General features: G+C 43.4%; 2 protein-coding genes across 3 annotated transcripts in view; one reads left to right on the plus strand and one right to left on the minus strand.

The window, feature by feature from the left end:
• Positions 1 to 26,976, minus strand: part of cdh23 (cadherin-related 23) — a 208,418-nt gene that overhangs the window by 40,273 nt on the left and 141,169 nt on the right. The window contains exons 15-36 of the mRNA XM_068326936.1: positions 25,182 to 25,287; positions 24,893 to 25,020; positions 23,763 to 23,835; positions 22,759 to 22,875; positions 22,336 to 22,448; positions 17,536 to 17,643; positions 12,675 to 12,864; positions 12,225 to 12,370; positions 11,751 to 11,970; positions 11,055 to 11,207; positions 10,734 to 10,847; positions 10,122 to 10,270; positions 6,105 to 6,165; positions 5,344 to 5,492; positions 3,997 to 4,132; positions 3,109 to 3,497; positions 2,620 to 2,721; positions 2,479 to 2,481; positions 2,225 to 2,374; positions 1,444 to 1,572; positions 822 to 950; positions 443 to 670 (exon numbers count right to left, since the gene is read on the minus strand). Coding sequence (XP_068183037.1) covers positions 443 to 670; positions 822 to 950; positions 1,444 to 1,572; positions 2,225 to 2,374; positions 2,479 to 2,481; positions 2,620 to 2,721; positions 3,109 to 3,497; positions 3,997 to 4,132; positions 5,344 to 5,492; positions 6,105 to 6,165; positions 10,122 to 10,270; positions 10,734 to 10,847; positions 11,055 to 11,207; positions 11,751 to 11,970; positions 12,225 to 12,370; positions 12,675 to 12,864; positions 17,536 to 17,643; positions 22,336 to 22,448; positions 22,759 to 22,875; positions 23,763 to 23,835; positions 24,893 to 25,020; positions 25,182 to 25,287 — 3,093 coding nt within the window. The remainder of the gene's footprint in view (positions 1 to 442; positions 671 to 821; positions 951 to 1,443; positions 1,573 to 2,224; positions 2,375 to 2,478; positions 2,482 to 2,619; positions 2,722 to 3,108; positions 3,498 to 3,996; positions 4,133 to 5,343; positions 5,493 to 6,104; positions 6,166 to 10,121; positions 10,271 to 10,733; positions 10,848 to 11,054; positions 11,208 to 11,750; positions 11,971 to 12,224; positions 12,371 to 12,674; positions 12,865 to 17,535; positions 17,644 to 22,335; positions 22,449 to 22,758; positions 22,876 to 23,762; positions 23,836 to 24,892; positions 25,021 to 25,181; positions 25,288 to 26,976) is intronic.
• Positions 183 to 9,648, plus strand: LOC137604172 (uncharacterized protein C10orf105-like). 2 transcript variants are annotated; one of them, XM_068328129.1, is made up of 2 exons: positions 183 to 312; positions 8,961 to 9,648. In XM_068328129.1, exons 1-2 carry the CDS (start codon positions 226 to 228, stop codon positions 9,462 to 9,464), a joined length of 591 nt encoding a protein of 196 aa, XP_068184230.1. In that variant the 5' UTR covers positions 183 to 225; the 3' UTR covers positions 9,465 to 9,648. The 2 variants fall into 2 exon arrangements, with proteins under 2 accessions (XP_068184230.1, XP_068184231.1); XM_068328130.1 differs by lacking the exon at positions 183 to 312 and adding an exon at positions 7,327 to 7,417.

Below are 26,976 nucleotides of genomic sequence, written 5' to 3' on the forward strand. Positions count from 1 at the left end.
GTCTCAACAGGAAAAGCAACTCTACTCATCTTCCTCTTTTTTGGAAATTTAACTTGTGGGTTTCCTGTTTATAAAGTTGCTTCCTGTTTCTTCACATCAGTTCATAAAACTCAGCCAGTCACCGTGAAGGCTACGTGAAGTACAAGATCTCACTTTAAATGATTTTTACCTCTTTGAGCTGAAAGATACTGATAGTAAACAGATTCCCAGGATTATGTCATCTGAATGTGTAATACACTAACTGACCAAAAGAGGGCTCTGCATTACCACAGCATCTCAAATCTCCCAAATGACCATTTTCAAATCACACAGGTAAGATTCACATTGTCCACTTCATTTTATTGCATGTTTGACACCTTAAGAAGCGTTACTATCTCTTCATTTACCAACAAAATCTATAGGTCTGTTCTACTGTATGCAGCTGCTGTTGCTTGTAGCTCACCGACAGTGGTGGTGTTCCGTCGTCTTCCACAGTAACAGTCAGTCGGTATTCTTGCTGGCGCTCTCGGTCCGGAGGCGCCGGCCGTGTCACCATCTCTCCGGTCACACGGTCCATGCGAAAGGTTAGGTCCTGGTTCCCAGCAGTGATGTAATAAAACAACATGGCGTTGGGGCCGATGTCTTGGTCAGTGGCCATCACACGGAGGACCGACGTACCGCCTCCCACATTCTATAATTTACATCATGAAAGTCACCTGATTATTGATTACCTATAGTACCTACAGTATAGTATAATTATCATAATTTTTACACCGAGAAAATGACATCCAAAGGTGAATCAAAATAAGCAGCTTCCTTCATAGGTGTCAGCGTGTCCCTACCTCACTTATGCTGACGTTGTAGCCCCTCGGGCTTTCGATAACAGGTGGATTGTCGTTGACGTCCAGGATGTTGATGGTGAGGGAATGGTCTGTGTGTCTGGGAGGAGAGCCATTGTCAATGGCACGCACCTGTAACACAAAGACAGACGCTATTGTAATCATCTTTGGCCATGCAGTACATCTGGTCTCTTGGCAGAAAATCGCATAAATAACAAGTGGAACAATCAACCAAAAAAACATTTACGCACCTTTGTGCCAAGATTTCAGGCTATAAGAGGCTCAAAAGAGCATCTTTTCAATTTATAGTTTTTATCAATATTTATTTTCTTAATCTAAGTAGACTCAAGTTATTTTTTATTTGTTTTGGTTGATTTATTAAAGATGTGTCATTCTTAAGTCGTTTGATTCTGCTTGATATTTAGTTGTGAAGGTTCACAACAGTTTAAGGTGACTGAATTTTAATTTCCCTGCTTCTGTAATTACTTGGTCATGTGATTTTCCATTTTGATTGTTCACACATGATTTGTATTATCCACTGCTGATCAATACATTTCACCTTGTTTAGCTGCTACAAAATGGCAAAGAGCTTTTTAGATATGTGCTGTAAGATTTGCTGTCTGACCTTCAGTAAGTAGCGGTCTACTGACTCTCTGTCTAGAGGAGCGTTAACATACACCTCCCCATAGGTGTGGTTCACAGTTTTGATCTTGAACACATCTTCCATGTTGCCAGCCACCAGAGTGAAATTGACCTGAGAGAGAAATGAGTCAAAATGAGATTAAAAGGAGAGTAAGGATAAGCAGATGACAACAGAGTGAGAATACTACCCATCCTCCTGGGGTCATTTACATCTAATCCCCATATTGTGAGAATAGTTTGATAGTTATATTTGGATGAAAAATCAACTGAGTTCTGTTTTTCCATCTAGGCCAATATAAATTCAGAAACAGGCCCCAATAAAAGGGGAAGAAATGTCACCAAAAATTTTGATCAAAGGAGAAAAGTAAGAAATTATAAATGAAAAATATGACGGGCTGTGATAGTGGACTTAAAAATCGTACAATTAGAATGAAACAAAAATCATCAATGACCATGTGTGTCAGTCTGCAGTATGTATGGCAGGGAGGAGAAAAATGCTGTGCTGAAGAAAGAGTTGGATCATTATGATAAGATATCAAAACACAGTCAGCTTTAATGAACATCAGGCAAACTTGGTGTGAGGAATTGTACTGTAATCTGCTTAATAGAACATTTAAGATACTGATATGTGAAATCCTAGACAACCAAAAGTTGTGATAAATCATATCGGATTCATAGTTTTGACATTTGGAGTTCTTAACTGACTGATACGTCAGCCAAACTTATTATATTTACACTTTAAAACTTTAATTTTTATCACTCACCAGCCCATTTAGTCTAGCATCTTTGTCTCTCCCAAGCACAACTGCCACTCTTTCCCCCATGGGTGTGTTTTCTGGAATGTCAACTGACGTATCCGATGTGATGTCAAACTCTGGACTGTTGTCATTCTCATCCAGAATGGTGATTGAAACCTGACAGCAGACACAAGAACATCGGTTTTAGTTATCCATAACTGACCCGACTGATGCAATACTTACCTTTAAGGTGAATCAAATAACCATTCAGAATATCTTACCTTCTGTGCTTCCATTGAGAGATGCAATGAATAAAAGAGGAATGCCATTAAGTTTTCTAAAATAGAACAGTCATGAACAAACTGATAAATAGAATGTTGTACAAAGAAAGGGAGATGTAAACAAATCAGAATGAAACGCACCACAGTGGAGTCCTTTCTTGGTCCTCCATTATCAGCCACAACCGTCAAGGTGTACATGTCACCCTTCTCTCTGTCCAGCAGTCCTGTCACCGTGATACGGCCCTGAAACACCACACACATTGGTACCTACCCCTCTATAAAAACTACATGCATGATCTCTCTGGTGTGATGTAAAGGGAGCAAGGATAGAGCTAGAGAAAGACTGACGTATCATTGAAGAACAGCATCAACAAAATAATAGCAAAAAAAAATATCCCCATTTCTGATGTGGAATGAAATTACTTCAAAGAAAATGGCTCTTTGATCAGCTTCCAGTCATTCAACATGAGTGCTAGCATAACTCACTGAAGAAGCACCGTTATTGGCTCACACTGCTTAATGAATGGAACATTTCTGACAGAGGGTGGGTGTAATCTTTGTACAAAGAAAGAAACATACATTTTGTTCTCATATTATCAGCGACCTGTCCTCCATCGCTCCCTTGCTCACCGTGACACTGTCTATCTTGAAGAGGGCCAGAGCCACGGGCGACGTGTCTGGATCGAAGCGGTACGTCAGCTGGTTCAAGTTGTCAGCCGACTGGGCCTGCACCTGGACCACCTCTGTCCCAGTAGCAATATTCTCACGCAACGATGCCTCATAACCGGCAGAGAAGAAGGCCACGGCCTCATCCAGCTCATTGAGCAGCGTGACATAGACGGTGCAGAAGCCTTGGTGGAAAGGTGGAGCCTGATCAGTGGCTGAGATGTTCATCAGATAGGTGGTCTTGGTCTCGTAGTCTAGGCTGTCCACAGTGGTTACCAGGCCAGTGCTTGCATCCACCTCAAACTTGTGGTCTGAGCCTGACACAAGAGTGTAGGATACAGATCCACCATCACCTGAGGAGGAAGACGGGGGCGGTTGGTAGGGAAAGCTTACAATAGCAATTTTAAACAATAGTGTCAACACATTTTTGTCTATCCCTTGCTTCTTTCAGTTTCAGCCCAAGCCCTGCTATAATGGTTTGGAAAATGTATGTCACTGCACCAGATGCATCATAACATGTCTCCAAAACACTTTGTACAATGGGAAGTAAATAGAGGAAGTCTGTATGGTGGAGCAGAAGTAGATATCTGCATGACAGTGACAAGTGAAGGCCATTAGTTTGTGCATTGTGACATGGAGCAAAAAAGTGTTGGTTGGTTAAGTGATTTGATTTCCTAATGTCAGGGCACCCAGAGATGAATTGCTGGTGACCTGCAAACAGCTGCTCATGCCAGCACCATCAGAGTTAAAAGATTAAAGCTACAGCCCAATAAATGTCCCTTTCTATTTTGGACAGGGAGGTAAGATGTGACAATGCAGGGTCAACAAGAAGTGACAAACAACAGCACTCACCTGTGTCAGGGTCCGTGGCACGCACCACAATCACAGAGGTGCCAATGCCGGCGGTCTCCCTAAGGCCTAGACGGTTGTACTGTTGCTGGGTAAACACTGGCACCTCATCATTGGCATCGTCTACATATATGATCACCTACAGGAGAAGATGTACTTTGAAAAAAACAAGCCTTTGGCAAAGGCATTTTAATAATTTTAGCCTTTAGAGAATGAGATCACAAACTATATCTAAGTACCCCAGACTGGATTTCATGAAGTCCACATTTGAATATTTTGAACTCCATTTAAAAATCTAATTCACATGTACTTCAGACCATATGCTTCAGTTTCTACATCAGTTCAAATAGGATGTGACCCCTTGTGCTACAAAGAATAATGTGCGTTTGTTTACATTAGAAGATGCAAAGATGCTGCATTTGGTGTCTTAATTATTGGAGCAGGTCTTTGGTATAGCATGAATAAATTATGAGGGCATAAAAATCAACAGCATTTCAATAATAAGGGCACACCACCAACATTTGTGACATTTGTAACCCATAACATACTTAATAGTTAACAGTTAAGTGCTTAAAAAATGTCTTCCTATATTTGCCAGCCCCTCAGCTCAACCCTAAATGCTGCTTTATTTCAAACTGTTCTCCTCATTAACCTTGAACTCAGGTTTAACAGGGGCCCTGTGGAGGACACGGAACCATTCACTAATGTTTACTGTCAGATTCTAAAGCTATATCTGCTCCGCTCATGCATGAAGACAAACATCAGTCTCAGGTTTCAGCTGCTGTGTGATGCTGCAGCTTCTTAATGAAGTGAATGTGAATCACAGCCAGCGCTGGAAAACAAACAGAACATCAGTTCTTTCACCTCTATAACTTAATTACAAGATTCAGACATGAACACATGTCAAACCTTGCTGAGTCACAACACTAGCTGTTATTTTCTCAGCAGTTTTAATTATGGGCTGAACTCACTGTAAAATAACACTACTGATCTCATAACAGCTCCATTCATGGTTGCCACTATACACCTCATTCTGACATGTTAACACTCGATGATGAATTTTCTTGTATTAAATAATATATCAGCTCTGAAAATCACAAATATGGGAGCATGTCTCAAAACTTCCACAGCTGAAGCAGATCCGAAATGAAGTGAAACAGAGCTTTGCATATTGAGGGCAAGAGAGCTCACCTATTTCACCTATTTCAGGGAATGTGATGTAGTGTCACTTACAAATGTTGAAGAGGTGATAATCTCCATTCATACAATCAGCCCTTTTGCACCCCTCAACTTCCTCTGTCATAAATAATGAACAGCCCCCGAGCATGACGCATGCATCATTTTCCTCACCCTCACAGAGCTCCTCATGCTGCCTTCGTCACTGTTGTAGGCCTCCACTTCCAACACATGGGAGTTGCTAGTTTCTCTGTCAAGAGCCCTGAGGCCTCTGGTCACCAACCCAGTCTGTTGGTGTATGCTGAACATGTTGTTGCTGTTGCCTGCATGCATGCATTCACAATCAAAGTTATGCATTCACACATACACAGAAGAAAAGAGAAAAAAATATAAAATGTGAATTTTGGGGAAGAATTAAATCTTATTTGTAAGTCTATGTCAAGGGTGGACAATTTTTTTGACTGGTGGGTAACACACCGTTCTATATTTGACAGGCGGGCCGGCTGAAAGGCAGATTGATGCAGTACTTCCTTGTTGAAATTAAAATTAATGTGATTTGGTAATAATTACACTTAGGTATATAGTTTACACAAGTTTGGAGGGCAGGATTACAAAGCCTAACGGGCTGTATGTGGCCTGCAGACCTTTTTCTACCCATACCTGGTCTGGATAATTTATACTTCCAAAGCTCATTAATCATTGCCGATATTATTATTGCGATAAGAGGTGCTTTATACACACTGACTACTTGAATGACTAACTGCACTGGAAAGTTAATAAAGGCCAATTCAGACTGGAAGAATTTTAACACTTTTTTAAACGTTTAGATAAGGCAAATCAAGCTAAAGATACAGTGTAGTGCAACACTTCTGCATTTGCTGAAGAGTAGCTATGAAGGCCATCCAGGAGGAAGATTAACATGGAGCAGCACTCACCAGTGAGGATCCTGTACAGAACTCGACCGTTTTCACCCTGGTCTGAATCCATAGCTTGAACCTGCACCGACAAACAGAAGACAGTTTGGCGAGTGTGCAAATTACCTGGCTATTAACACAGAACAGCAGTGCCATGAGAGTCCCTCAGGTCCTAATTTGAAAGAACATTTTATTAATTTTACAGCTTGAAAACAGAGTTGCAGGAGCTGGTATATCTATCATTAGATGACGACTGGCTCCCAGTGGCAGTTGTTCAGCTGAATGTTTCGTTTTAACCTGCACAGTGTGTTTATGGTGTAAGTCACATGATAAACAGTGCATTACAGACATAAATCAGTCTTCATCCACCACACATACACTGGTGGCCAGCATGTATTGCCCCAACAACCTCAGCATGGCTTGGCAGTAAGCCTGAAACGGCAGAAGTTCTCTCTTGCCATCACAGGCAGCCAGCCAAAAGCAGCCAGAACCAAATACCCAGCACAGACACCATGGCTCCTCATGGTACACACATTAATAGTGAAGCATGCTGGGATGCTGGTGAATGGGCCATGTCATAAGACTGACTTCTGAATCCAGAGAGGCACAGAGCTGCTGGCACTGGATGAGGCTGGCTTCATGTCCTCTGTGGATGTGTCAGAACCTGGGGAGATTCCTACAAAGTGCATAGTCAATCACACACAGAAGCACATCCTGAAGACACTCCAGCACGTATGTGCACTCTGGTAGGTACAGATACAAGTACACACTCTCAGAGACTCTCTTACGCTGTGTCTTCTTTCGCTCTCTCCTGCTCCCCCTGTGAAGAGGGGCCCAACTTCAGTCTCATTAGCTTTATAAAGAGATGTGGAGAGAAGAGGAGAAAGAGGAGGAGAGGGGAGGAGGAGACGAGAGAAAAAAGAGGCTGGGGGGTCAGATTGGTGAGCGATGAATAGGGCATTACACAGTGGACTGCACCACTTAGGCCATTAAAGGGGTGAATAAAGTGTAAGACGATGTTGCAGAGCCAGATGTTGTAAGTGTAAGTATGTAGAGAGCAATCAGTGAAAGATTATTCCCTAGGCTTCTGTGTGGCTCACAAAGCACACTATTGTCTTTAGCTCCCTGGGATTAAAACAACGTCAAGATATTTTAAGCATGATGCTGTTCCCCACATTTTACCCCCTTTTTCTCCTTGTTACCATCTTCCTCCCCAGTGTTTTGCCCATAGTCTCTGGGAAAGCAGCAGTTATACGGGAAAAATAAGTGAGTAGAGCCAAGAAACAGGTCTGACCTCAGTTGTTGGAATTAAACAAGGAGTTTCTAACGTGGGTGTAAGTATACATTTATAAAGGGTTTTATGTCTTACTTTAAAGTAATAAAGGATTAAAATGAAGAAGCATTGTTATTTTCTTAGCATTTAAATGTGAAAAATGTAAGTAACTGTAAGTGTTTAAAATCTTAAACTCCTAAGGTTGCTCAGTTTTGTACAATACATACTTCCTGTCTGCTGTCAAGTCTCTTAGAATGAAGCTCCTAAAAAATATGTGAGCTGCTAGATGTGTATTTAAGTACCTGTACAATGCTTGCAGGACAATGTAAAGACTACTGTATGGATTATTTAGCACCATGAGGACTTAATCTGGCTTGAGCATAAACAGGAAGAGACTTGATTTGTAAACTGTATCACTCTATTAATTTCTTCTTCCGTAATACAGAGAATATATGGTGAAAAAGAGCATAAATCATTGAGCCATCACAAGGAAATGAAACAAAAACCACTTATGAAGCAAGTGTGCCACGAACCAGAGAACTTGGTAACATATGGTTATTTAAACTTTGAAGATGTGAACAGGTTAGACAATGTGTTCTTTCAAAGGTGCTACAGAAGGAGTTTAACTGTTTCAAAACTAGCTGAGCAGTCAGATCTGCAGGAGCGATGATGTGGGGCGATGCAGAGGGAGAGTACCTTACAGCTGAGCTGCCAAGCTTAAGAGCTGCACGTCTAATCAAGAATATGTGTGGCACAGTATGTGTGGGTGAGGAAGGAAAAAAAGTTGATATATGTGTGTCTGTGTGTGTCTGTACGCACATGTGCTTGGAGGCGCTGACTAATGAACTGACTGTCTAACGAGCCATCCTGTTCCACTGGCCTTTTCACAGTTTTCCTGGCATTTGGTCTTAAAAATAATTTCACGTCCCAATGTGTTTCCCTTAAACCGATAAGCCATGCTTTGTCTCCGCTGAATTAAGGACGATGACATTTACAAATGCTACTATGCTGAGGATGGGGGCATGTACAGAGTGTACGTGTGTGTGTGTGTATGTGGGGGGGGGGGTAATTGGGTAGAAGAGGTAGATGCTTTGCATTTTACAAGGAGTATTTTAATAAAGCAAATTTGTTTTGCATTGAAGAAACCTTGTCAAGCATGAACTGTTCTGTAGTCCTTGATTTAATAACTCCATAATTGCTGCAAATGCCAAACACTCACTGCATCTGCATGAGCTTGTAGGCATTTTTGTGTGTATTTGAGCTTGTGTGTGTGTGTGTGTGTGTGTGTGTGTGTGTGTGTGTGTGTGTGTGTGTGTGTGTGTGTGTGTGTGTGTGTGTGTGTGTGTATGGTGCTTATAATAAGCTCTTGAGTGTACGATCCCAATAAAGTGAAAATGAACCTATTCAGTTCATGCTGAGGCCAACCACACACCACGCATGCATTGGCACACGCACGCACACACACACACACACACACACACACACACACACACACACACACACACACACACACACACACACACACACACACACACACACACACACACACACACACACACACACACACACACAACATGCACCCTAATGTTGTCTTCTCGATGCAGGGCATGGACAACACTACCACCACTGAGCCAGGCTTCAACTTCACCTTCACCTCCAGAACAGAAACCATTCTGTCCAATCTGACAACCACTGCCTCTTCTTCCTCCATCCCACAACCTCCATCTTATTCCTCAGAAAGCTATGACCCACAATTCACCATCATGGTTGTCTTGGGTCTCTCGCTGCTGCTGCTGGGGTTAGCAGCCTTCTTGGCAGTGTGCCGACCCGCCCAACAGAATGGGGAGTCTGAGGCCAGCTGTAGAACAGGCGAGAGCTGGAGTGTCGGAGGAAAGCAGTCCAGTGAGCCCCAGCTGAAGGTGTGGAAGAGATTGGGGTCTTATCGGCGTACATACAACCTCTCCTTCAGACGACCACCCCATCGCAGGCCGCATGAGCGTGAGAGTCAGGCGTCCCAGACCCCGGTCCAGCATCCACCACAACCACAGCCCAGCATGGAGCCCAACCTCACTATGCCCTGTCTATTCGACTACGTCACTGAAATCTGATTGGAGGACACCTGAAGGACGACTGACTGCTCCCCCAAACAAGTGATGCACTGTATATTTATTTGTGCTTCAAATATCACTAACTACTAGTAATGAAGTTCATGAATAAGCCCTCTAAAAGCTGCGTGGACAACATTTACAACAAAACAAGTTTTTAGGAATTATAAATAAACAAGCCATTCTAGCAAGGTATAGAAACGGTGTTGTTGTTTTTTGTAAATGGATAAATTCAAACTTAATAACAGATTATGTTGTGTCTGGATGTTCTTTACCAGTACAGCTTTGGACTAAATTCAGTCGGGAGAAAATGTATTTAATCCAGCATCAGTTTAATTTAATTACATTTTTCTAAGTAAGAATTTGACACATCAACAAATATCACATTCTACATGGGAAAAACAATTTGATCTGTTTCGATTACAAGGATTTCATGCCAGTCACAAAACAAAATGTGTTACCTAATACTGACAAGACAAATGCAACCTGAGCCCAAAAGAGACCGAATTGTAACTGAGTCATTGTGCTTTCAGATTGTTACTTTAAGAAAAAAGGGCCATCATAAGTTTAACAGCTATTGTTTAAGTGTGTGTGTGTGTGTGTGTGTGTGTGTGTGTGTGTGTGTGTGTGTGTGTGTGTGTGTGTGTGTGTGCGCGCCACCTGAAGGATGCTGGTTCCTTGGGGAACACTCTCCAATACGCTGGTCTCATAACTGTTTTGCAGGAAGATGGGTCTGTTGTCGTTGACATCCTGCACCTCCACAAATACAGTTGCTGTGCCAGTTCTCCGGCTGCCCGCAGGGCCATTGTCTTTGTGCAGAAAAACATTCACAATCATTTAGATTGATACTCATTTCAGGGCTGATGCAACAACTGAACTTTTCTTATTAAGGCTTAGCTTATGTTCAGATGTGTGCAAATGAGGAAAATATGCATATTTTCTTTTCTTTTGCACAGTTTTACATTATCTCTTCTTTTTCTCCCCTCTTGTGTCTATGCCCCCCACCCCTCCACAAAAAAGCACGCCTGATTCAAAGGTTTCCAAAACAGGAAAACCTCAGTTTTTGTTCTTTCTTTTCAAACAGCAACAAAGGCAGTTGAGAAATAGAGTGAAATCACTGCAGATGCGCAGGCATTGCTTTTCATCATTGTTTTACAGAGGTACATCAAGAAGGGGTAGCTTATTCTTACAAATATGCAAACAGAATCTGTGATGAGGATAAAAGAAGATTAAGGATTTTTAATTGTTTTTTAAAGGTATGAACTCACACACCTATAGCTTCCACGATCAGAGTGTATGCTGCTTGGGCTTCTCTGTCTAATCCAACCACTGTCCGAACTACACCGTCTCTAAAGCCAACGCTGAATTTACCATCCTGGTTACCACCTAAAAATAAAGAACATTAACATATCTTTCACAAACACATGTTACAGTTATGGTGCCAAAGGAGGCATGCAAAAGGAGCTCACCTCACACACAAAGTCACAGTGAAGGATGGATGGACAAAGGTACTGTATGTGAACATAGTCCCCATATTTGTAAAGCAGTGCTACCCACAGACACACTAAAACAGCCCCCACTGTGACCTCTGACCTGTGATGAAGTAGCTAAGCTCAGCGTTGAGGCCAGCGTCGTTGTCAGAGCAGATGAGACGTGCTACAATGTGGTCTCTAGGTACACTCTCCTTCACGGAAACGTTGTACACACGTGGGTTGAAGGTGGGTGTCTCATCATTTACATCCAGAACTGACCCACACACAAACACATAGACAGAAAGATATGAGGACACACAGATAGATGTACTTGAGGACAAATAAGGCAGAAGGATGGTGTTGTGAATAGAGAGACTATAGTTAAAGTGGATGGTTTGGAGTCTACAGAGGGTTTCTTGCTCACATGTCCTGTTCTCTGACATCAATGGAGGTGAAAAAAATATTCCAATATAAATATTAGATATAGTTCAAAATGATTTGATGCCTTTGACCCATTTGATATTTGAGAAATGCCAGGAAACCTAATTCAGTTTTTCCATCCACTTTTAATTAGCTTCACAGCAGTTTGAAGTTTGTTTTAGGATTATTCAGGTACCACCAGCAGGTGGTAGCATCCTTCTGAGCAGACTCCTCAGACGTACATTGCTAATTATCTGTTATAATGACAAAACTCTTCACATCCCCTACTTATCAAATCTTTGCCTGGTAGTTTCATACACAGGTTCATTTAAAAAAGTGCTGAGAGAAATCAGTCTCAATTTTCTCATCATCATCATCCACATCTGTGGATTCTCACCTGTGATGGTGAGAGTCGAGGTGGAGGTGCGAGGGAATTTTCCCGCATCGTACGCAATAATTCTCAAATGGTACTGTCCAATCTGCTCACGATCCAGGACTTCTGTGGAAGTGAGGACACCGATGGAGGTGTTCAGGTAGAAGTCGAGGCGAGGCATTCCCATTTGTAACGCCATTGTAATCAAACCATTCTTATCTTCATCTGGGTCTGTCACCTGGACCTAGAACAGAAAGACGAGAGATGTTACCGATGGAGGGGAAGGAAGATCAAGAAAAAACACACGAGTCTAAAGATAATGGTAACAAAGACACATGACCACAAAACGTTTTATTTCAATTAAATAGCAATGATAATTAGATGCTGCCTGGAACATCATATCATGTGAAAACATCATTAATGACCAGCTGTCGCACAAAACGTTTGGGGTCAGAATGTTTAATTATTAAATCTTCTTTTCACAGTAGCATATTATACCCTAAAAACAGAGGATCCAATGGGAAGTCCTTCTGGCACTTCAGCCGTAAAGGGCAGGTTGAGGAAGGTTGGATCGTTGTCATTGAGATCCAGCAGGTTCACAAACACTGTGGTGCTCGCTGAAGCACGTAGTGCAGGTACTCCACCTAAAGAGGGCGCCACAGGGACATATAAAGGCACGCAGAAACACGAGGGTCCATATCTCATAGTAAATGGAAACTATTTGCAAAAAAAAAAAGTTTCATGGTCAAGGCGAGGCATTAAAGAAGCTTAAAGAGTTCTGGCTAATCATTCAGAATGGATGGCTCTCTGCAGATAATTTATATCATTATCTGCAGATAATGATATAAAGATATTTAATCTGTCTTACTCATGATGTATCATGAGTCAGACAAATTTACACAGTGAAATGCAAAGTCAAATCCCACCGCACACATACTCATTACTCACCGTCAACAGCTGAGATGATAATGGTCCTCATAAGTACTGCATCCCTGTGGTTGGAGCTCTCTCTGTCCAGAGTTAGCCCACTGGTGCGGATCTTCCCAGTACTGCTATTGATAGCGTAGAAGGGGTTCTCTGGACTGATACTGTACATCACTGTCCCGTTTTCACCATTGTCAGGGTCCACCGCCAAAACCTGGACAGACAAGGGACAGAGAAAAATTCTGCGAAAATCCCCCACCTCAACGAGAGATAGTGAGCTCGGTCAAGTTAATCTGTACAGGTCAATAAAGAACATTAATGAAAAGCAATGTGTGTGTGTGTGTGTGTGTGTGTGTGTGTGTGTGTGTGTGTGTGCGTGTGCGTGTGCGTGTGTGTGTGTGTGTGTGTGTGTTTGTGTGTGTAGTGTTCTTTTCTTATTTGAAAAACCATCGTGATTCCCTCTCACACAACCCCATCCAGCTGCTCTGACACACCGATCAGCTAAAGAAAAACACTAATGTCTCTTTTCTGACACAAAGGGGCAGCTGGTGATAAATGTGAGAAGCTGGAAGCCTGCCTAAAACTCTGTCTGATTTTTAAAGAGTTGATCAATTATTCAGTACACTGACTAAAAATGTTAGAATCTTGTTAATTGGTCATTAAAGGAAGAAAGGTTTTGCGGGTATTTAATTATTAAGGGGACATTGTAGGTAGGCATCGAAGAGGCTGCATTGATCAGGAACTGGATAGCAGCTACAATATATGAGCAGTGTGTAGATAGGGCCAGCTGATATTCTGGACTACAGTAGTGGTCTGACTTCAGATGGCCCGACTGGTGTATTGAACTGAGATGTGAGTGCATTTCACTTTATATGACATGTAAGAGGCTACCGTGGTGATGGTCTGCTGCGCTGAGATTTAAGAGGGCCGATCCTGGCGCCAAACGCAAACAAATTCATCAGCTTGTCGGACACCTCTGCAAATAGTCAACCAATAGATTCCTGTCTCCATGGAAACAATGGTGGGGCCATAAGTACATTGTACAGTACACTGGGGTGAGTTACAGGACCGCAAGCCTGATTGCTGTGATTTATTGAACAATGGTCAGACATGCTCAGTATGCATAGTTTTGATGGTTATACCACAAATAAATTGAAACTGAAGGAATGAAAATAAAATGTAGAAACATTTTAGCAGCAAATTGTATGGCAAATTTCTATTTCCTTTCAATTTCTCCATTCCACTCTTTTGCTTTGCACGAATCGCTCTTGCATTTGCCCAACAGCTGAATAATTTGCTATGCATATGACTGTAGGCTGCGTTTTAATTAGCAATTGGACTCCCTTAATTACACTCACTGACTTTAATTAATGGACAATCGGACTTAATTAACGACAACACACTGGCAAAGACACCAGCAGGACACAGAGAGAGTTTGGGCTAAAATTAAAGTGTTTATATTGTGATGACTTTTGTAGTGATAGCAATTTGTCCATCAGTAGTGTAGGAATATTTAGACATATCTGTCAACATGTACAGTATCCCTTCGATGACCTCATGAGGAAAACTGCTACAAAAAATGATCACTCAGCTGGTAGAGATTTTTTTCATTAAAACACTTCTTGCATAATGGAAGTTTGCAAAGTAAGCAAATTAAACCACAGACCAAATTAAAGGATCAAAACAGAAAAAAGATCACCCAAGGACACTGCTGCTCTCTCTCTGATTCATGCTTGCATATAAAAATTAGTCCAATACTTCAATAAATGAACTCCTTACCTTCTGGTAATAGACCACTTTCTTAAAACAAAACTAAACAAAATAAAACAAAAAACAAAAAGTATCATTTCAGTGATAGATAGGCAGATAGACGGACAGACAGAGAAATAGACAGCGAGTAGTGCAATAACAATTATTAGGTAAAAGGGATCAAAAGAAATTATCCTATAAAATGAAGTGGTAATAGGTCATTTAAATTCACAGTCAGTATGCAGCTTGATGTATACAGTACACACACACACACACACACACACACACACACACACACACACACACACACACACACACACACACACACACACACACACACACACACACACACACACACACACACACAATAAATTCATTCATCTTCCAAACCGCTTTATCCGCCGTAGCGAGTCACGGGGAACTGGAGCCTTTCCCTGCTGTCTTATGGCTTGAGACGGAGCAAACTCCGGGCGCGACGCCAGTGCGCCACGGAGCCACACAAAGACAGGCAACCATGCATGCTCATACTCACACACTATAGGCAATTTGGAACGTCCAATTTACCTGAGGTGCATGTTTTTGGAGGTGGAGGAAGCCGGAGAACCTGGAGAGAACCCACACAGACACAGGGAGAACATGCACAGAGAGGGTTGCGAATGATAGATTGAGAGCTTTGCCTCTCGGCTTAGCTCTCTCTTTGTGGCAACAGTGTGGTAAAGCGTCTGCAATACCTATCTTGCTGCCCCAATTCTCCATCCAATCTCATGTTCCATTGTTCCCTCACTCGTGAACAGGACCCCAAGATACTTAAACTCCTTCACTTGTGGAAGGACCTCAATCCCCACTCGGAGAAGCCAGTCCACCGGCTTCCTGCTAAGGACCATTGCCTCAGATTTGGAGGTGCTGATCCTCATCCCCGCCGCTTTACACTCGCCTGCACCAGTGAGTGCTGCAGGTCAAAGGCCGATGACGCAAACAGGATCATCCATGACAGCCCCTCAACACACAGAGCCTCCAGCATTTCCGGACGAATCTCATCAATACCCGGGGCTTTGCCACTGTGAAGTTGTTTAACTACCTTGGTAACTTCGCCCAGAGAGATTGACTCAAATCCCCCATAATTCTCTAGCTCTGCCTCTGCAACAGAGAACGGGTCAGTTGGTATAGTTGGACTCAGGACTTCTTCAAAGTGTTCCTTCCACCGACCGACAATCTCCTCAGTCGAGGTCAACAGCATACCATCCTTGCCATATACAACTTGGATGGTCCCCTGTTTCTCTCTCCTGAGGTGTCGGACAATCCTCCGGCAACTTTGGTGCCATCCTTCTCCATGGCCTCTCCGAACTCCTCCCACACCCTCTTTTTTATTCTATTACAACTGAAGCTGAAGTCCTTTTAGCCTGTCGGTACCCTGAAACTGCTTCAGGAGTCCCCAGGGACAGCATGCCCCTGAAAGCCTCCTTCTTCAGTTGGATGGCTTCCCTGACCACCTGGGTCTACCACGGTGTTTGAGGGTTACCGCCCTGTGAGGCACCCAAGACTTTGAGACCACAACTCTTAGCTGCAGCTTCAGCGATGGAAGCCTTTATCATCGACCATTCACATTCAATGTCCCCAGCCTCCACAGGGATGCAAGAGAAGGTCCTTTGGAAGTATGAATTGAAGGCCTCGCAGACAGAGTCCTCCTCCAGATGTTCTCAGTTCACCCGCACTACTCATTTGGGCTTACCAGGTCTATCCACAGGTTTCTGCTGCCATCGGACCAAGCTCACTACCAGGTGGTGATCAGTTGACAGCTTTGCCCCTGACTTCACCTCAAGTGTCCAAAACACATGGTTGAATCTCAGATAATACAATCACAAGATTGATGATAGACCTCTGACCCAGGTGCTCTGGTACCAGATACACTTATGAGCATCCTTGTATTCGAACATGGTGTTAGTTATGGACAATCCATGACTAGCGCATAAGTCCAACAACCTAACACCGCTCAGGTTTTGATCAGGGAGGCCATTCCTCCCAATCATGCCCCTCCAGGTGTTTCTATCATTGCCGACGTGTGCATTGAAGTCCCCCAGGAGAAAAATGAAGTCCCCTACAGGGATCCCGTGAAGGACCCCATTTAGGGACCCCGAGAAGGCTGAATACTCCGAGCTGCTATTTGGTGCATACGCAAAACCAACAGTCAGAGTTTTCCCTCCCACTCAATTGTGTAGGGAGGCGACCCTCACATCCACCAGGGTAAACTCCAACATAGCGACGCTCAGCTGGGGCTTCTGAGTATCCCCACACCCGCCCTGCCCCTCACGCCTGACGCAACTCCAGAGTAAAAAAATGTCCAACCCCTATCCTGGAGTTTGGATTTATGTTTCCTCTACCTAAATGAATGTCTGTCTGTCTGTAAATAGTCTATCTGTCGACACCTACACTTTCATGTGTTCTTCACTTCGACAGCGATACAACTGCAGTGGGGCAGTGAAGTTACAAGAGATTTGACAGCAAACATAGTAAGAGGACAATTGTTATAATTGACCTGGCAAACACAGTCACAAATTCAGAGGTAAAAATGTACTTGGCAGTGCTCTGTAATACCATAAAGACCATAAAAGGTAAAAATGAGCCTTTTTGCACTTTTGTGTTCATTGTTTCCATACATCTCATTGTTTCCATACATCTCATCTTTTGCCAACACTTCTGATGGTTCTGCTCCATTTCATCCATCTACTCTTTTGGGGGGAGTAAAGCAGTCCAGTTCCCCTTTCAAATCTTCAACAATTTTCAGCATTTTTCTTCACAAACTCTTACTTAATGTCATTAAAAGACAAAGCGTTGTAACAAATTGGCTAACACGACCCTTCCGCCTTTAGTGAGATGTGTTGGACAAATCATATTCAGAATGAACTTATTAATCAAGTCAATAAAGGTAACCATTTTGACCAAATACAATGTTGACATTGTACAATTTCCTCCAGGATTAATAAAGTGTCTGTCTGTCTGTCTGTCCGTCCGTCTGTCCATCCGTCCGTCCGTCCGTCCGTCTGTCTATCTATTAACATTTTATGTAATTGGGGTTTGGGGTTGCACTCAGCCGCCACTTAGAACAGTTTAGATGCTGGGTTAGGCTACGTTCACTCACAGAGATGACGTCGGTGTTCACGGGGCTCATCTCTACTACATTGGTATGGTATGGCTCATCTCTCCACACAGGGGCGTTGTCATTGATGTCCAGGATTGTGATGTTCACCTGACAAAAGTGGGAGCAAATGTAAAATCAGCTGTCATTATTGTGTAAAAAACAAGGTGTTCATTATGGACAAACTGTGACTAGTACAGAAGTCCAATAACAGAATACCACTCCTGTTCAGATCGGGGAGGCCGTTCATCCCAATCACCCTTTTCCATGTCTCACTGTCATTGCCCGCGTGAGGAGCACAATGGAATCCCCAGTCGGAGCACTATTCAGTACCCCTCCCAGGGACTCCAAGAAGGGTATTCTGCAGTGCTGTTTGGTCCGTAGGCAGAAAAAACAGTGAGACACCTGTCCTCAATTCGAAGGCGCAGGGACACAACCATCTCGTTCATGTGGTGGATTCCAACATATGACAGCTGAGCTGTGTGGTTATAAGCAAGCCCACACCAGCCCGCCGCCTCTCACCTTGGGCAACACCAGCAAAGTGGAGAGTCATGCCCCTCTCAAGAGTTCCAGAGCCCAAGCTGCGGGTGGAGGTGAGCCCGACTATATCTAGTCGGTACCTCTCAACCTCACAAGCTCTGGCTCCTTTTCCCCCAGTGAGGTGACATTCCATGTCCCTAGAGCTAGACTCTTTGTCTGGGGATTGGGTCATTGAGCCCCATGCTGACAACTGCCACCCAATCCACACTGCACCTGACTCCTACGGTTTCCTCAGCAGGTGGTTGGCCCAACCTCCACCGGAGGTTGGGCCCACGTCGTCCTTTCAGGTTGAGCACGGCCGGGCCACGTGGGCAGAGGCCCGGCCACCAGGTGCTTGCATACGAGCCCCAACACCGGGCCTGGCTCCAGGGTGGGGCCCCGTTTGAGACATACAGGGCAACGTCATGGTCCTTGTCGTTTTACTTTCCATAGGGATTTTGCAGAAGCATAAAGGCCCTGACAACATAGCTCCTGGGATCATTTGGGCACTAAACTCCCCCCGCACGAGATACATATATCTGGTAGAGGACCCAAGCTTGAGAATGACACACAGATACCACCTTACAAGGGTGAGAGGGACATTTTTCAATATTTTTCAATTCATTTTTCAATATCAATAAAGTAAAAAAATGTCCCTCTCACCCTTGTGGGGTGGTATCTGTGTGTCATCCTCAAGCTCGGGTCCTCTACCAGAGGCCTGGGAGTCTGAGGGTTCTGCACAGTATCTTAGCTGTTCCTAGGACTGCGCTCTTCTGGACTGAGGCTTCAGATGTTGTTCCAGGAATCTGCTGGAGCCACTCTTCCAGTTTGGGTTAGGGTTAGGGTTAACCTTGACCTTCCACATCTGTTACAGCTGTTCTTTCAACCCTTGATACTTCTCAATCTTTTCGTATTCCTTCTTCCTGATTTTGGCATCGGCTGGAATCGCCAATTCTATCACCACTGCTCTCTTCTGCTCTTTGTCCATTACCACTATGTCCGGTTTGTTAGCCACCAGCTGTTTGTCAGTCTGGAAACTGAAGTCCCACAGGATCTTAGCCTTGTCGTTCTCAACCACCTTCGGTGGTATGTCACATTGGGATTTGGGTACTTCTAGTCCATACTGGGTACAGATGTTCCTGTACACTATCACAGCTACTTGGTTGTGCATTTCCATGTATGCTGAGCTGGTGAGCATCTTACACCCTGCTACCACATGCTGGACTGACTCTGGGGCTTCTTTACATAGCCTGCACCTTGGGTCAGATCTACTGTGGTAGATATTGGCCTCTATTGCTCTTGTACTTAGGGCCTCTTCTTGTGCTGCCATGATCAGTGCCTCTGTGCTGTCTATCAGTCCAGCTTTATTCAGCCATTGGTAGGTCTTCTTGATACCAGCCACTTCCTCTATCTGACGGTGGTACATGTTGTGTAGGGGCTTGTCCCTCCATGTTGTCTCCTCTACCTCCTCTTCCTCCTCAGGTTTCTGCTGCCTAAGGCATTTACTGAGCAGTTCATCTGTTGGGGCCATCTTCCTGATGTACTCTTGGATTTCTGATGTCTCATCCTGGACAGTGGCACTGATGCTCTCTAGTCCTTGGCCTCCCTCTTTCCGGTTAGTGTACAGCCTCAAGGTGCTGGACTTGGGGTGAAACCCTCCATGCATGGTGAGGAGCTTTCTAGTCTTGATATCTGTGGCTTCTATCTCCTCCTTTGGCCAGCTTATGATCCCAGCGGGGTATCTGATGACCGGCAGTGCATACATGTTGATGGCTCGGACCTTGTTCTTGCCATTCAGCTGACTTCTCAGGACTTGCCTTACTCTCTGGAGGTATTTGGCTGTGGATGACTTCCTTGCAGCCTCCTCATGATTGCCATTAGTCTGTGGGATTCCAAGGTATTTGTAGCTGTCCTTGATGTTTTCTATCCTTCCCCCTGGTAGGTCAACCCCTTCAGTTCTGATCATCTTGCCTCTTCTTGATATCATCCGGCCACATTTGTCTAATCCGAATGACATCCCTATGTCGTCGCTGTAGATCCTGGTGGTGTGGATCAGTGAGTCAATTTCTCACTCATTCCTGGCATACAGCTTGATGTCATCCATGTAGAGGAGATGGCTGATTGTTGTCCCGCTTCGAAATCGGTATCCGTAGCCACTCTTTGTGAAGATGTGACTGAGGGGGTTCAGGACTATGCAGAACAGCAGTGGTGATCCCCTTGGTATATGCCGCACTTGATGTTAACTTGGGCAATTGGCTTGCAGTTAGTCTCCAGGGTTGTCTTCCAATTTCCCATTGAATTCTTGATGAAGGCTCTTAGTGCCCTGTTGATCTTATACAGTTCCATACATTCCAGTATCCACGTGTGTGGCATTGAATCGTAGGCTTTCTGGTAATCTATCCAGGCAGTGCACAAGTTGGTCTGCCTATTCTTACAGTCTCTGTGTACTGCTCTGTCCACCAGTAGCTGGTGCTTGGCTCCCCTGGTGTTACTTCCAACTCCTTTCTGTGCCCCGCTCATATATTGATCCATGTGCCTACTCATCTTAGCCGCCATGATGCCTGACAGGAGCTTCTATTTTGTACTGAGACAGCTTATTGGCCAGTAGTTGGATGGGGTAGATTCCTTCTGTGGGTCTTTCATGATCAGACTATATACAGTATATATGTATATATATGTATATATGTATGTATATATATATATATATATATATACATACACACACACACACACACACATAGTGTGTATATGTATTATATATATATATATATATATATATATATATATATATATATATATATATATATCCCCTCCTTGAGTTGTCACCTTATCGTGGTGGAGGGGATTGTGTGTCTCAATGAGCCTAGGAGCTAAGTTGTCTGGGGCTTTCTGCCCCTGGCAGGGTCACCCATGACAAACAGGTCCTAGGTGAAGGACCAGACAAAGGCCTGGAGGTGGGGCTCGAAGGCGAGCGCCTGGTGGCCGGGCCTGCACCCCAAAGGACAATGTGGGTCCCCCTTCGCATGGGCCCACCACCTGTGGGAGGGGCCATAGGGGTCGGGTGCATTGTGAGCTGGGTGGTGGCCACCCTTCTGTTTTAAGTAATTTCGGTGCAGTCCTGTTTTACGCAACAGAGATGGCTAAACAAAATCCACTCATTGCTGTCAACTGCAGATTTTGAGACGGCCATTCAGGCTTCCATTTGGTCAGATCATTGCAATACTCTTTATTCTGGCAGCAGACCAAACATTCAGAGACTGAATTCAAAATACTGCTGCCAGGGTTTTAATGTGAACTTGGACTGCAATACACCAATTGCTGCTGCCCTTTGCTTGTTGTCTGTGACTTCTAAAATTAATTTGATGATTTTACTGTTTATCTTAAAAGTTTTGAATGATCTGGCTCCCTTTTATAGCTCAAGTTTACAAACACCCAATGAGGCTAACCACTGTATGAGATTTGTGGCAGAGCTTTGCTAATGAGTCCTAATTTCTGTCACCAAAGGTGGCCAGGTCTTTGTTGTCTGAGCCCCTCAGGTCTGGAGCTCTGTCAGGAGATCTAGTGTAAGCAAATTTAGCATCTTATCTTATTTTATTGATCTTCACAACTAACTTATTGTGAGGCTGCTTCATTAAATGATGGTCGTTTTCTTTAATTTCCATTCATTCATTTTCATGTACCGCCGCTATATCCGCCATAGCGGGTCACGGGGAGCTGGAGCCTATCCCAGCTGGAATAGGCCGTGAGGCGGGGACACTGGGCACAACGCCAGTGCACCGCAGAGCCACATACGAAGACATACAAACACAGACACACTCACTCCCACAGGCAATTTGGGACCGGCCAATCAACCGGAAGCGCATAATTTTGGAGGTGGGAGGAAGCCGTAGAACCTGGAGATAACCCACGCGGAGAGCATGCAAACTCCACACAGAGCGGGACTCAAACCCAGACCCGCTGTGTTGTGAGGCAGCAGCGTTAACCACTGCGCCACTGTGCCTTTTATCAGACACATAACTCTTTAAAATGTATTGAGTTATTGAAGTAAAAGCTAAAGTATTATTACCACACTCATCTTGATAAATGGTTGATTATATGATTATCGATATCACCAAAAATAATAATAACAATCATCCTCATCATCATCATCATCATCATCTTCATCCTCATCTTCATCATCAAATTACTATTAACAATAGCATTATTTTTATTATAATTCATTTTAATTAATTGTAATAATATAATCATTATTACTGTTATAATTATTGTTATTTTAAATGCTACCGTTGCAATGCCAGTCTTCTGCTGAGGGCCCACCCCTCCATCTACAGCTCTGACTATCAAGATATACTCTGACTTCAGCTCGCGGTCCAACAGGGCTGTGGTGGTGATCTCTCCTGAAACACAGATGGAAACAATAAATATCACAGATGTATGATGGCAAAGAAGCCTTTTAATGTCAGGATGGAATACCATGAAAAAACTATAACAAACAAACAAACAAAACGCCACGGAGAATGAAAAATTCAGGCAAAGATCGAAATAATTGCATGCATACATACATGTATAATATTTAGAGCAAGCATAAATTGTTGCCAGAATAACCTACACCATGGAGTTAAAATGGAATTTTAATTCTATCTAAATTGCAAGTGTGATTTCTGAAAATGCACACACACACACACACACACACACACACACACACACCTGACCGTGAATTGAGACGGAACTGAGAGGAGCCCTCCAGGGAGTAGATAAGCGAGGCCTGGCCAAACTCCCGGGAGGCGTCCAAATCAGTAGCATTCACAACTAGCACTGTTGCCCCTGTGGAGGAGAGGAAGGGAAGAAAAAAGGCTGACAGGAAGAAAGTTTCCACTCATCGAGTTGGAGAAAGAAGGAAAAAATGAACTGAGAGGCTAAATCATGAGAGAAATATGTGAAGTCTTGTACAGAAGAAAGACTGACACCGAGAGGCTAGCTGCAGACAGACTTAAATGGTATTCAGATAGATAATTTCTTCACCGCCCCCATCCACGGCTCAACTGATGGCACGGCAGTGAGTGGGTTTATGGATTAGTGGATTATCAGCTTGTTTGGCACAGCCCATATTTGGCACAGGCCTGATCAATACCCCAACAGGCAAGGGGGATGAGAAGCTAAACAGAACCGCAGGGCTAGCCCTGATCTTCGTCACACAGCCCATGTCTTAGCGTCCATACATCATGGCCAAGCACTTTCACCATAGTCTCCTAAACTTCAGACCTGTTCTAAGCTGCTCATCTGTGTGCTCCCTAAAATTGAGGCAGAGAGAAAAAAAAAGGTTTCCAGCATCTGTTGAGGCTCAGAGAGCAAGAGGGGAGTGGTCAAACATCTAATTTCCCTCAAGCTAATGGAAACGCATATATTGTCTGGAATAAAAGAGTTCTTTGAATGAGACAAAACAGCAGCCAATTTGTGAGTCAATATCCAGCAATCTGGCTCCAACATTTAAAAACATTATACAAAATCAATAATTAAGATGGTAAAGGCTAGATGAACCATCTAAAACACGACATAAGACACAGACCTAAGGAAACAAAAGCTATTTGCTGAATATGCTAATAGTTCAGGCACTTTATGCAAGAGGTGACTGGATATGCTACTCATGGTGTTTGTACTGGGGTAGCTTTCAACACCAAAAGAAGCCTTAATGCAAAGGTAAAATGACTCACCAGCAATAATGTTCTCTGGGATTTTGACAATGTAGGATGACTTGCTGAACTCTGGTGGGTTGTCATTTTCATCCTTGAGAGGCATAAATATTGACAACAGCTCAAATATATGTACTAAACAATGTGGCAATGTAAAGAATCAACACTGAAATTGAAATTAGCACATTGACAGAACCATATTCAGGAATTAAGACTCTGAAAGCACAGAATTGTTTTAGTGGTAAAACTAAATTAAATATCCTAACCAGGGATCAATCAAAAAATCAACTTTTATTTACAGGTATAAAGCACTTAATCACATCATCTGAAGATATTTCAAGTGCTTAACAGATAGAAAGCCAACAATGTCCTCCACAGCAAGCATAAGCTACAGTGGCGGGGAAAAACTCCCTCATTGAGGAAGGAACTCTGGGCAGGACCCAGGTTCTGGAGGGCGGTCAACCGCCTTGACCTGTTGGTTGGGATGCCCAAGGCAAAAGTTGATGTGGATATGAAATGTCACAAAGCGAGAGCTGAGGTAGCTCAAAAAGAAGATGCATTTGCAATGACTTTAAAGGTCATTATGAATAACACTGTGATTACAGGGCTAATAAAGTCCTTAATTCGGACAGGAATGATTGCACTATCACTGTAACAAGGACTTACCCAGAGTATTTATATTTTTCAGAGCCTCCCACTCATTGCATTAGACTTTTTCACACAACACAACCAGTTGTGTGGCTATTCGCTGAGAGGCTCCCCACTGTGTGAGCTGCTGAGAAATGTTAACACTTCAACAACAGTCACTGGCATCATTATCTATCCGGGCTCTGTTTTATAATGGTGCAAAGCATTATGTGTGTGTGATGCTGCCAGCTACTGATAAACCCCTGTGGTGTGAGTCACAGCAGAGAGGGGGAACAAAACCCTGTGCATGTGTCCCCCTGTCGGTTTTTGCATCCCAGCATAGATTCCTTCAATCTTTTATACAACATTTCTTCAGAGTAAGAAATTTGTACAGATATACTTACTGTCCTTGCATATTCACAGGCATTTCTAATGAATTTATGATGTCTCTGTTGTTTCAGTGTTTATAGCTATCAGTTACATTTATAATGGATACCCATGTGCATTTGCAGATTTACACTTACAATCACTTCAACGGTCACAGGAACAGTGCTGTTAAGACCAGGGTTCCCCCCATCTTTTGCCATCACTGTCAAGTAGATCATTCCTTTGGGAACTTGTTCGTAGTCGAGAGGCCTGGTCACACTGATCACTGATAGGAAGAGAGATTGGAGGGTCATTGAAATATAATGTGTTGCGTCAAATGTGTTTTTAATGTGGGGTCCACAAGACAACAAGCCCCCAAAAAGTGTAAATTCTTTCACTGTTCTTAACTTTCTTGCCCATACTTCACACTCCTGAAGATGTGCGTACCTGCGTAGCCTTCTACCATGATGATGCTGAAATAACTGGGGAAGGCTGAAGCTGAAGTGATGGTGTATACCAGGAAGTTGTTGGGAGGAGAATCCTCGTCTGTTGCCTGTGGGTGGGCAGACAAGGGTGGGAAAGTGGAAGACAGGAATGCCTTTAACATATGCTTCAGTGACAGTCAGAAGTCCACAGAGAGAGGTAGATTTGAATGAGTGAGACAAGATGACAGACAGTGCAAGAGGACAGATGCTGCTGCAGACAGTGTGATATTCATGTGTATGTTTGCACAGCATGGGTATGTGGGAATCAGTGCATACTTACAGCCAGAAAGTTGTCAGTCAGAGATACCTGTTATGGGCAGATTAAAGCCCCATTCTGGCTATAAGTGTTGCAGGCGTCAACACAGGATGAACACCAACCGAGCCAAGACAAGCCAATCAGGCAGAGGACGGACAAAACTATACTTTGCAGGGCTAATCCAAAACAACAGCATCAACAATGATGACACCCCCTCATTATTATCAACTTGGCAAGAACTTAAATAAGAGTCCTCCGGCTGTGAGGAGAGTCTACTAGCCTCACTGGCATCATTAGAAGGGGACAGGTTGTCAAAAACACTCACTTGTATCGCTCCATAACACACATATCTCCACTCTTTGATTTAATGCCAAAGTGTTGAGTAAGCAATACCTTTCCTCCCACATAAATTCCTCAGCTGTGGCTCTTCACTTCCAAATTGTCTTCTGACAACAAAATTCAACAAACAGTTTCATAATAGACCTTTCACCACTTGTAGGTTAGAGGCATTGGAGGTAAAGCAGAATGCCAAATAAAACAAGGCAGTCAGAGACTGCAACATCCGACGACACTCCTGAATTCAAAATTCTACACTGACCTACACATTTTTGTGCCTCTGGCTTCCTCAGAATGTTGCTTTTTGTTTTGTTTTGTGATTATATCCCATCAGGTTTCAGAGATGTTTACCTTATTTGACCTTAACCTAGTTTTTCAAGGTCAAGGTTGTGATCTAATTTTCATCCCCTTGCCCCTCTCAATATAATGCCTTTTGTTTAGTCTTTCTATCTTATCCGGTTCCTGAGATATGTGCAAAAAATGTACAAAAGTTGAATTTTGACCTTGACCTACTTTTCTCAAGGCCAAGATCATCATCTCATTGTTATCCCCTTTGCCGCCCAAGTAATGTGCATTTTCTTTCATTTTTCTATCTGCAACGATTGTGAAGATATTTGGTGGATGAACGGATGGATGGACAAACAGACAAACACTGACAATTAAAATACATAACCGATTCATGGGATGTAATGAAGGACGTAAGAAGTGTAATGTTTGGTGGTTGTAGTGAAGAAGGAAGAACAGACAAACAAGTAAAATTTTCAAAAAAGAGAATCAAACAGCAGTAAAACCTCTCTTTTTCATTTTCCAGAGTACTGAATATGCGTGTGTGTGTGTGTGTGTGTGTGTGTGTGTGTGTGTGTGTGTGTGTGTGTGTGTGTGTGTGTGTGTGTGTGTGTGTGTGTGTGTGTGTGTGTGTGTGTGTGTGTGTGAGTGTGTAGTGGGTTCAGGGGCAAACTGCTGACACAGAACTGGTTTTCCAGTGCCTTTTGGGCAGCATATTAATATCACAGTGCTCAACTAATCAAACACAGTGAGTGAAGCGTTGAACCCAGCCATCAGCTCGACTCCACTAGTTGCTAAAGGAGCACTGTCGCGGCGTGAGCCCTGCCCTACCGACCAACAGAGGTACGCTTTTACTTGAGGGCGCAATCAAAGCAAACAC

The sequence above is a fragment of the Antennarius striatus genome, chromosome 11 (genome assembly GCF_040054535.1).
Source record: "Antennarius striatus isolate MH-2024 chromosome 11, ASM4005453v1, whole genome shotgun sequence".
Taxonomy (NCBI): Eukaryota; Metazoa; Chordata; class Actinopteri; order Lophiiformes; family Antennariidae; genus Antennarius; species Antennarius striatus.